Below are 12,109 nucleotides of genomic sequence, written 5' to 3' on the forward strand. Positions count from 1 at the left end.
ATGAAACTGGAAATCAATATATTTGTTATCACTATTGAAAAATCAAGGACTTGCAGTAAGAAAGCTCTTATTAATTCAAAGCATAATATACATACTTCATTCTCAGAATATGTTGCTATGAGTGGACCATTGCTCGTGAGTGTAACTTACTTTTAGTCAACCCTCTGCAATCAAAAGCTTGAAATTAATTTTGCTGAATATATATAAAAAAATAGATTTACTGCTCTTCAGATTAGAAAATTGAGAAGAAAAGATGTTGCCATTAAGCAGCAAGCCAATAAGGTGACTGAAACACTTGTGTCTCCTGTTTGTCACTTTACCTGTATCTGTATTACAGTTAGTGTAGAGGTTTATTCTCATTTAAATGACTGCAATATATATTGGATCAAAATAGAGGCTTGTATTCATATATATGGAAACAGGTGTGGTCATTTCATTTTCACTGATCTAAAATACAAAATTCGTTCTATTATGAACAATAAATAGTTTTAAATTATAAAGGCTTTTGTTTTTATCCTTACCCCTTAAGAGAAAGAATTTATTTAATGCTATCAATGCAGAAGGAGCATGGGAATAGTTTTCAGTTGCCTGCAATTCTGCAGAGAAGCATACTGGGTTGAGTTTCTGTAGTGAGGTTTTTGTTTGGGTTTTTTTCATTTACTGAGGCTGACCAAATGGGAATAGTGAAAAGACTTACAGATTGTATTTTTTTTAAATGGTTCTTTAGATATAGGTGGATGCAACCTAAGTCCAAGGTTTTGAAACGTTTTTGCAAGATGAAAGGCTGTAATTTAACATTTGATATCTTTCCAGTGTACTTGAGGGAAATTGAATGTGCTTAGGGATTTAATTGCTTAAAAGACATAAGAAATCAGGGTATCTGCATTTCAGTATATTGTGTCCTGTAGTGGAGGATAACAATATTAAAAGACAAATAGTGATTACTTTTCTGAATTAATTTGCTCACTTGAAGAGCAGAGCTGTCTTAATTGAAGGACATGAAATATCTCCCTACCTATATATACACGATGTCATCTTATTTCTCCCTGGAGAAGAATATGAGAATAAACAGGAAGCTGGAGTACTTGAAATACAATCTTGACAGTCCTAATATACTAAAGTACAGAAAAGTCTCTCTCATATCTTTAGTTCTTGGATGTTGAAAGGAATGGATTTGTGTTGTTACTGCCCCATGTTTTTCCTTGTTGTTGATACATAAATGCTGTTAATGGATATTGCATTTTACATGTTTTACACATCAGTATGTAAATTTGAAATTAATATGATATATTTCAGAGAATATAGATATGGAATGGTTTTTCATGGTACATGATGTCAAACTACTGCATACTGTTCAAAATTTCTTCCTAGTTGTTTCATTTAGAGTTTCTCCTTCTGTTATAAATTTATAGCCTCTTCAGTTATGAAATAAAGTTAGACTTACAGGACTCTGAGTGAAGCTTGCAGGTTTGTATATGCAGACCTTTATAGATCTGTATAAACAGTTTTCTATACTTATAGTAAATCGCATAGGTTTATAATCTATCATTATGGTGATAAATTAGTACTGTTAATCTCCTAAATACTTAATAGGTTTCTCTACTGTGTATTCTGTTTTGTACTTCAACAATAGAGTCGGCAAGCACGCTCCCACAAAAATATGGTGTTGCCGATGGGTGGTAGCTTGCCTGGGAAGAGCAGAGACTACTGGCTCCCACTCTTTGCTTTTCTTGTAAGAAAAATGAGAGCTTGGACAGAAGGTTCTCCCTAGGCAGGTGCAGCAAGGAGACTAAATATATTAATTTTTGAATTTCAAATGTTGGCAGATGCATGTTAATGCCAGAAGGACATTGCCATGGTGGAATACTACGGCTTATTTAAGAGCCTTATATTACTGAAATATTTTTCTAGCTCTTCAGTCTATCAAGAGTTTCTTTGTAAAAAAGGTAAAATCAATGCATATGCACAACCGTTAAAGATAACGAATATGTAGTAAAGTGGAATGTTGCACAATCACTATACATAGATGATAGTTACTTCTGTTTATACGCTGATGATAGTTACTTCTGTTTATATGTGTGTCTTCCTATTTGCAACGCTTGCTATTACACATGGTCAAAAATTCTGTGCCTTCAAAGTTGATAACTATTTATTAAGGAAAAAGTATTAGTACATGTTCAAAGATTCATGTCCGATGCAGAGACCACATACTTGGTAGATGAGAAACATTCTTAAGAGAATGAGTCAAACTTCAAAATTTCTTACAAGTCTGTTGTTTTAAGTATATTTGGGCAATAAAATTTAAACTGTAGTCATTTGCTACTTGTAGAAAAGAATCATATAAAGTACACCTGACTGATGTGAGTGGTTTTGGAATAAAATCCCATACTTAATAATTTTAAGGTATAAAATAAGAGTATATGAAGTAACGCCCTTTAATTTCTTTGTAGTTGCATAGTAGAAGGGAAAGGAGATTGTGTACTAAGGGAGTTATTTTTATAGTTTACCTCAGCTGACTAGAACATTTTTTTTCTCAAGAGTTTCTGGTTTTATTTTTCATGCTTTTTCCCTCTTCATTGCAGCTTACATTATATTGTATTGTTTTAAGTGTTTTCTACTAAAAGCAATTAACAGCCTGATGCTGTTTTGTGTGAAAATTGCATGACTAAATTAATTTAGTGGATTTTAATACTAAAGTCTTTTTTAAGACTGTAAACATAAAATACAAACTCCTTTAATAGAAAGGTGTATTGTGATGACAGGCATTCTCAGATTATACCTCTGTAACTGATCCAATCATGGCGTTTAATTTTTTTTTATTCTAATATTTAAGCGTGCCGATGATATTTCAAGTTCACTGTCAGATACTACACTGCTTGTACACTTTTTTGGCAAGAAAGGAAAAGCTGAACTGAACTTTGAAGATTTTTATAGGTGAGTCTCAACTTTATTAATTCCTTGTAAAAAAATACTTGTCTGCTTGTTGTAATTAATGTGTATTATATGACTGTATACATAGTTTATACAGACATGTATATAAATTTTATATGCCCTTTGTGTGTGTTATATATACAAAGAGCAAAATAATAAGTGGACCAACAATAAGAGGTTCTGTACTAATGCTGCTGCATTTGCAAATTTTGTTAGCACTTCTGTGCATCTATACCCCAACCCTGTCCTTATTGGTATGTAGGAACTTTTTTCTTGGTTTTGAATCCACACATCACCACCACCACCCCCCGTTTGTCACTGCTTTAAAAAAAAAACTTTTTGTGCATCTCTGCTCTTAGGGACGTATTTCAATGTAAAGATTTTTCTGAAGATATTGTGTAGGCACCTTAGAACAACCTTCTTCAGGAAAAAGTGAAAGCACAGTGGAAGCTATTGGCTTAATTATTACGCCAATTAAAATAGAATTTAAAAATATAGGGAAAGTGCTATAAAAATAGAGCTATAAAACTGTATTTTTCTGTGTGATTGAAAGAGATATAGTATTTGGTTATTGTTTCCTCAGTAAATACTCCCAACACCTATTGTCTTTATAGTTATCACTTAACTGTGCATTCTAATCAATCAGATGTTTGCAAAATATTTTGCCTTAAAATTATGTATGTCATGAAAAGTATTCAGTATTGCACATAATACACAAACTGTGTCATCAAGTCAAATCCTGATGTGAGTTCAAAAGAAGTTACTTTTTCAAAAGGCATCTAGTTAAAATGTCCATCTGTTGCTGTAAGATGTTGTGAATGCTAAAGAGGTCACAACATAGACATATTCATGAAAGAGGGGTCCATCAAGTTTTATTCAACACTACTTTACCAACTCAAAAAAATCATTAAACTATGGACTGGTGAGAGAAGTGCTCTTGTATGTTTGCCTTGCACTTATACTTTTGCCTAGACATCCTTTTGATTTGAGCTCCTCATAGTTCTTAGAAGTCAAGTTATTTATTAGGAAGGAGCATTGCAGACAGTGTCTACAGGATGGGAACTGTTGGGAACCTGTAACGGGGAAGTGTAACAGGTTGTGGTTGACAATCAGATGAACATGAGCTCCCAGTGCAGTACTGTGACTAGAGAGCTAATTTCATCCTTGGTTGTGTCACTAGGACATCAAGCAGAATCAGGGAAGTTGCATTTCCTTTTTATATGTAGCTGGTTTTATACTTTATCCAGTTTTGGTGTCCAGAATATACTAAATATGTTGTTAAGTTGGGAAGAGTTTATAGAAATATCATAAGAATAGTGAAGTATTAAAAAAAAAAAAAGTTTAGATTGGAAGGCTACAAGAGCTCATCATACTTCACTTGATAGAAAGGTAAGGTTTAATCGCAATCAGTAACTATATGGGGAATAAATTTTGGGAATTTATGATGGAATTTTCATTCTAGCATATAAAAATAAAGATCAGTGACCCACTGAAGAAGAAAGTTAAGCAAACACAAACTAGAAGTAAATTAGAAGTGTAAGTATTAAGTAATTTTAATCCTTACTAAACCACTTCATCTTTGAGTTAAGATTGTTGTACTGATTAGAAAATACGTCAGCATAGATAAGGGATTTACCATCAGAGCTATGCAAAGGGAACTACTTTGTATAGTGCTATTTGGCTTTATATTCGACGAGTCTTTTAAAGACATGCATAGTAGAAATATAAAGTATTACTATTTCTTCATATTTATGTTTGTGCTTTAGATTTATGGATAACCTACAAACTGAGGTTCTAGAGATAGAATTCCTTTCCTACTCTAACGGGATGAACACCATCAGTGAGGAAGACTTTGCCCATATTCTTTTGAGGTATACAAATGTGGAAAATACATCAAGTTACCTGGAAAACATGCGCTGCAGGATTCCTGAAGAAAAGGTAATTGTTTTGCTAGAACAGCAGTGGGCCACAGCATCCAGTCCCAGTGTCATCAAGATGAAAACAGCCTTGTTGGACTGAATGATATTCTGTTACTGAATTAATTAGCACCAGGATTTTATTCTGATCATAAGCTGTGTGTCTCATGTTTTTCAGATTACTCGCTGAATAAAAAGTAGAAGAGTAAATAGCACATATGTTCTATAGGATTTAGCTAGTAATATTTTTGAAGTTTAGATAACAAAGCTTTGTATTACATGAAAATTTAAACAGCAAAAAAACTAAGACTTGAACAAGAACAATTTTCTAGCAATGAGACATTAAAAAACGTTTTTTTTTCTTACTTTTCTTTTGCACTGCCACTGGAATAGTGCCTCTTCAGAAATAACATTGACACCCTGTATCTAGTTGTTTTACAGTCTTAATGATGCATCGCTTGTATATAATTATTGATGGGTATGTGGTTCTTATTAACGGTTGAAGAGATAGAAAAGATAATCAAAATAGTAAAGGTCATGAGGTAGATAATCCTTCATTTGTTTAACAACAAATGTGTTGTCAGAAGTGTATCTGAGACAAATACAGTGGCAACTATGCATCAATGGTAATCAAAAGGATAATGTTAAAAGTAGCCCTTCAAATAAGGGATGTTTTGGATACGCTCCTTCTGTTTGTGTCTACAGAAGGAGATCAGATTAATCTGACCTAGACATCTAACTCTTTCAATAGCTATATATTTTAATAGAATTAACAGCAGAGCTTGTGAAGAAAAGTAGTAAATCGGTTTGGACAGGTTGGGGGTTTTTATTATTTGAGAAACTACATTGTAATTTCAGTCTACAGAGTAAGTAAGATCAGTCAGCTGACCTGATAGACACACACTCCAAAAATTATCAGTTTTCTGTTGAAATTCCTAGATTATCTGATTCTTCCTGTGGTCGTACAGCAGTTAGGTCCACTGAGAGATAAATATAGCTGGGGAGTGGAAAGGGAAAGCAGGGCTGTCTCTTTTGCACCAGATTAGGTGTAAGATGAAGCAGTAAGATTGGGATCAGAGTTCCTGCTCACCGACCCTTTCTGAGTTCCTGGTCTAGCCACTGAAGTACTCAGTTCTAACTACTCTAAAAGGTCTGCACAGCTTTCAATATTCAAAGCCAAGACAGTGTAACAGAAATGGTATAAAGCTCTTTTTGCATGCTTCCCAGCTGTTTTTTGTTTAGGGTGAAATCAAGATTTCCATATATATGGAAATATGAAAAAAAAAGTCACTTTGGGGCTTGTATAACAACGATGTAAGTATCACTTGGGTAACTGAAAAATAACAACAGTCATAGTTATAGGGAAGTAGTACTTCTTTGAATGGCAAAGGTGAAGTTGATTAAGTAAATTATATATACACTTTCTTTTAAACACAAGGAAGTATTCTTTGAAGTTTGTCTCTAAGTCTTCCCATGCCACTGTTCTGATAGCAAGTCTTCCACAGTAGTTTCCTCTTCTTGATCTCTGGTGGGACCATCAGCTAAGGAAAACTTCCGCATAGAAAGCTGTGTCACTCAGAGGTTTGCTTATGCTGCATTCTAGGAACTTCCTGGCACTTGAACTGTGCCATGTATCTGTATATCATGTGCTATACCTCTATTAAGTAAGACAAGACATTGCCATTTTCCATAGCTCCATATCACTGGCTTGGTAAATGTGCTGTCAGTACAGTGGAAAAAGTAAATCCCTGTGACATCTCTTGTGCTGGCCACAGGGTTTTGAGAATGGGATTTTGCTTCTTATTGCCATGGAGGCGTTTTTCATATGTTTGCACTTTTACACCTGGAATAACATTATAATTTGAAAATTATAAAATGTACTCTATTTTATTACAGTGGTACACTGCAATACTATTACAAATCAGAGGATTCCATTTAGAAGAAAAATTAGTCTAGCCTGTAAATAGGCAGCTACTCTCACAGTTGGCAATGTTAATCTTTCAGGGCGCTGTATGTAGAAGCCTCTAAAGCAACATGATGATCATTTGGTGTACTGTAGTCATATTAAAATGTTCAGCTGGCATGCTGCCTGCTCACAGGATGTTTTCCCCCTTTTACTAACCATATGCCAAGCAGTGATTCATTTAAGCTGGCATCTTGAACCACTACAAATATCAGCTCCTAAAGAAAGTCTATGCATTTTTAACAGCACTGGTGCATTAATATAACAGTTTTCTTTGCTGTAATAAAATATAATCTGTCCAAATAAATTAAAAAGTTAGCTTCCTTTTACATAGGAAATAAATAGTTTCCAGTAGGAAGATTCTGGGATATCTACACGTAGATAACTTCCTATGTCAAAATGCAAAACATATGGCGAATACGAAATGTTATTACAGTTAACAGTTGAACAAAATACAGTCCTAGGAAGGGAGAGAGACAGTAGAGTGCTGTATGCCCAACTCTCTTTTAGTGTCATTTTGCCTGCCTTTCTGCCTCTTTTGTGTCCTTTGCTGTTTCTTCTTGAGAGGAAATAAACATGTATGATTGCAAATGATTTCAGCAGAAATTGTAGAACTCTTAAATGAAGCCAGATATTTTTCTCATCGCTAAAATGTTGTGGAGTATGTACAGTTTAGCCGTGGACTGCAAGTGTGACTCCTTTATCTCCCTGCTTCATCTCCAGTGTCAACTCATGGCAGCAGTTTTCATCACTACTAGAAACACAAAAGCTGCAAAAAGGCTGGTTTGTTAACCAGTGGCTCTCAGCCTTTCCTACACAAGGGCTACTTTCCATCTAGACTGATCATCTCCTGTCTAGTTACATGGAAAGAGCCAGGATTTTTACAGTAGCCTGAGCTCTTACAGTGTACCACATTCAGAATCTTTACAGGCAAACTGGTACAAATTAAGGTTTTTTTAAAAATCGTCGTGAACGTAAAAATGTCAGCTCAAGACTTTGAAGGCCATATTCTATTATTGCTATTTTGCTATAGTACCTGAGGGTCCTAGCTGGGGACTGAAGTTTCACTAATGTAGGTATTTCACAAATACGTAACAAAATTATTCCAGTCCCAGAGAGTTTTCAGTCTAAACAGAGTGCAAGAAAAGGAACTTGGACATAAACTATTAGATGTCAAATGCAATGAAACAAGAAGACAGAATTGATTAGTATTAGTAAATAAAGCTTTTAAGATTAAAATTTAAAGGAGAATAAGGAGGTGGTTCTGCTTGTGTCTGTGAGAGTTTCCTCCCGATTGCAAAGGATGAAACAGAGAACAAATATGCTTGTTGAGAAAAGGAATTCATGATGGAGATGGGTCAAGCTCTCCAGTCAAACTGTTTATAAATCTTAGTAGAACTTTGGTAGGATCACTTAAGCAGTGATTTAAATCTCAGTGGGTAGAGGCCTATTGAAGTGTTTTATTTTAACAATATTATGTTGCTCTCCACAGTTACCACAGTACTTGCTGTCTCATATGGGTTTACGCCCAATCTCTGTCATTTCCTCCTCTGCCGCAAACCTACTTCAGTATGTTTTCTGTGTTCCACCATACCATAATGACTATGTATATCTTTGAGGAGAGACATAGGTCAAGAATTTAGTTTGAATAGAAAGGCTCACAGGTCTTTCTATTGTCTTCAGGTTTATTTTCAGAGAGAATTAGTGAAATAGGATAAAACGATAAAAGCAGACATAAGAATAGCCAGGAGTGATAGTTAAAGGAGGCCAGGGAGATCAAGGTTTGATGAAAAATGCCATCCCATGTTCAGAATGACTGGCAGGCTATGGAGAATGAGAGATAGGCAATGGTCCTGGCTTAATTCAAAGTCTCTGTTTAAGGTCTCTTTCAAAATTGATTTAGAGGTAGTTTATTGGGTCTTTGGATTTGTAGCTGAGAGAAAAGCAGAATAAATATAAGGAAAGAAGAAATAAGCTCGTTTAACAACAATTTCAGAGAAACTTTCACAGAAGATATTCTGAAGTCTGGCAAAATACAAAAGACTTTCTAAAAACCTGGACAAACCCTGCAATACTTGATGCTTGGAGTATCAGCTGAAGAGACTTTGGTGTCTAAATCTGGATATGTAAAAACTTCACCTTAAAAGTACAGAGCTTAAGTTAGACCATAACAAGTATTTATGAATTCATTCAATGTATTTATGTGAGCATACACTCTTACATATAATAGCAGTTTGCAGGTTTTCTGTAGTAAACATACTTCAATATTCATACAAACCTAGACTTTTATTCTCAACTGTTGTATCATAATAATCCTGGAATTCTTAAAGATTGCCTTAAGCAATGGAACAATATTTTTGACTGCTTTTTGGGTGAGAATTGCTATCCGTTGCAGTGGCAAAGAGGAAAGACATCTTGCATTTTCAGGAGACTCCAATTCTTTACTTTATTGACTTTCAGTACAAATCTCTATTTTTTTCAGTGGGTGTAGTATCTATTCTTAAATGAAGTAGACATATGTAACTGCAAGGTTTATTTATTCAGTTGTCATCACTACTGATAATTCTTACGGTGCATATTGTTCTTCCATTTTTTAGGGTATCACATTTGATGAGTTTAGATCATTTTTCCAATTCTTGAACAACCTAGAAGACTTTGCAATTGCAATGCAAATGTATAATTTTGCAAGTCGTTCCATAGGTCAAGGTAAGTCTTTGTATTTTTATAAAAATCTGTTGATAAAGATACAGAACTGTTGACAAAAATACAAAAATGTTTTGTAATTCCTAGTTTGTAGTTTTAATGTCTCAGGTAAAAGGCTAAAAAGGCTAGGACTCCAGCTTTGAGAGGAGAAGGCTCAGTCATATCGTAAGAAATATGGTAAAGCTTTACAAAGTCATTTAAGTGGTGTATAAGCTGAATGCAGAATAGTTGGTCATCAAATCCTACAATACAAGAGTTAAGAGGCACTTGATGACATCAATAAGAGATCAGTTTAAAGCAAACAAAAGCATTTCTTTACACAGTGGGCGTCTGGAATCTGGCCTTATACGAAGGTTGTAGAAGGAAATAGTGTCAGAAGGTCCGAAGAGGGATTAGACAGATTTTTGAACAAATCAGTAAGTGGGTGCTGAAAGAACTAGGCAGGTATGTACTGACTAAAATCCTTAATACAACAGCTGAGATGCTTGGGGAGTGCAAGGTGAACAATATGTGAAGTGGTCAGACTTGCATGCTCTCCTCAAGTAGCATCTTCATGGGGTCTGGCATAGTAACACCAGCATAGTCCTACCTCATGTGGCCTTACCAAAAGGGTATACTGTTTTCTCCACACACTGCTTCTTAGGTTCAGTTTTCTGTCAATTAAGTAGATGCCATCAGTATATAAGTAAGATAGGTTTAATTATAATATGATTTTCTAATTTTGTTATTGCATATAGGATAGTGTATCGACTGTTATCTTTTGTGTAAAATTATTGATGCCAATTAAGCAGTATCATTTTGTATCAGTTGAGAACTACTTGGTTTAGAACTGTGAAATTCCATCCTAATTTTCACCTTTTCTTATTTTTTGAGTGTTGAAATATGAAAACTCAAGTTAAAAGTTTACTTGTATTTCATAATATGTTGTCCACAAAGTAGGATTAATGGTTTGGTTTTTTTCTTCTGATGTTCTCTGTACAGATGAATTCAAACGTGCTGTGTATGTAGCCACAGGTGTGAAGCTTTCACCACATTTGGTGAACACAGTGTTCAAGATTTTTGATGTTGACAGAGATGACCAGCTGAGTTATAAAGAATTTATTGGCATTATGAAAGACAGACTCAATCGAGGGTTTAGGGTAAGGATTCTAATTTTTATAGTTATCTTAGTTGACTTTACTACTTACCACTGCTTATTTTAGCACCGGTAGGTTGCAAACCAACAGTGCGCATGTTTAAAGATGTGTTTTATAGAAATCCTGAAGTAGCCTGTAAGATAAATTCCTTCTTAAATTCTTTTTTTTTTTATTAGAAAGCAATACATAGAGGACATAATGTACCTTTATAGTACACAAAACAACTTGGAGATGAGAAATCTTCTGCATACTGTCATTCTTCTGTATTATGTGATTGATAGATTGGCATTAAGAATTTTAACAAGGGTAGCACTTATGTCTGGTTTTTTTGCAGGGAAAAGAGAGTTTGTCTCTCTCAAGCTTGGGCAGTTTAGTTAAAGGTCAACTGTTGGCTCTTCTAAAACATAATTTAAAATACCAAGTGTTGATAATGACTGTTGGAAACAGTTGCAGCAGAAGATAGTTTTAATTTTCAAATAAAGAATTAGTGAAGTGGTGCTGAACAATGCTATATTCTAGTTCAAAGTTGCTTTTGATAATTTAACCCTGTATCTAATATATTAAATTACAAGAAGCTAGAGGACAGAAAATTACTTGCAGAAAATTTTCATAGAGAACAAGCTTGTAAATCATGCTTTGCCTTTTAGGTGAATGTATAGGCCTTGCTGCCCTCTTCAGGTTCTGTGTAGTACAGGGGAATTTTATAGTAGCAGAAAAAATTTTATTTAGAGTTTTATTAATAAAAGTCACATTTTTTTTTCTTCATATGACAGGTGTTAACATTTTTAACTAAATGTAAAATGGTGTTTTTCCTGACAACCTAATCCCTTAGACATAAATCTTGAACTGTATTATGGTTCCTAAATTCACATTTCAGTATGTTATTTCTGTAATACAATTTTAGTAATTTTTAGTTAGCTTCCTAAATATAATTTTAGAGCTTTCTGTGAAGTGGTGTTGAGTCTAATAGTTTACTTGTTATTTTTGTAATATTATGATCAAATGTAAAATGTGGATAACAACCACTGTATTTGTAACAAACTTATTTCCTTGTTGGTCCTCAATGCCTTTTATTATGGTGTGGGAATGATGATTGTTTTGTAACCGTTTCAAGATGTTCAGCTATATGTTTTAATTGTTTACTAATTGTAAGTGTGCAGTGTATGTTAATTTAACCAGAAAACAGTCTGCTTATGAAGTAATTCTTGTAAATGTACTACATGTTTTTATTTCACAAAATGCATGACAAAAATCACATATAATCCTTAAGAATCTATATAATCCACTACTATTCAGTCTTATGTGTGTATCTTTCTTTTGCCGAGGCCACTATAAAATATTCCAGTAGACTGTAAAAGAACTATAAAGAATAGCCAAAGATGTTCTGAAGAATAGCACCATCTTTTATAAATAATATGTCTAATTTTACTTAGGTATGAGATATCTCCTGGATTGCGTAG

The 12,109-nt window shown here is 34.2% G+C and overlaps 1 protein-coding gene across 6 annotated transcripts in view; it reads left to right on the plus strand.

The window, feature by feature from the left end:
• MICU3 (mitochondrial calcium uptake family member 3) overlaps positions 1–12,109 on the plus strand; it is a 56,731-nt gene that overhangs the window by 34,754 nt on the left and 9,868 nt on the right. For all 6 annotated transcript variants that reach the window (XM_075026651.1, XM_075026644.1, XM_075026670.1 and 3 more), the window contains 4 exons: positions 2,834–2,934; positions 4,698–4,869; positions 9,408–9,516; positions 10,495–10,652. In XM_075026651.1, coding sequence (XP_074882752.1) covers positions 2,834–2,934; positions 4,698–4,869; positions 9,408–9,516; positions 10,495–10,652 — 540 coding nt within the window. The remainder of the gene's footprint in view (positions 1–2,833; positions 2,935–4,697; positions 4,870–9,407; positions 9,517–10,494; positions 10,653–12,109) is intronic.

The sequence above is a fragment of the Buteo buteo genome, chromosome 1 (assembly GCF_964188355.1).
Source record: "Buteo buteo chromosome 1, bButBut1.hap1.1, whole genome shotgun sequence".
In the NCBI taxonomy this organism is placed as follows: domain Eukaryota; kingdom Metazoa; phylum Chordata; class Aves; order Accipitriformes; family Accipitridae; genus Buteo; species Buteo buteo.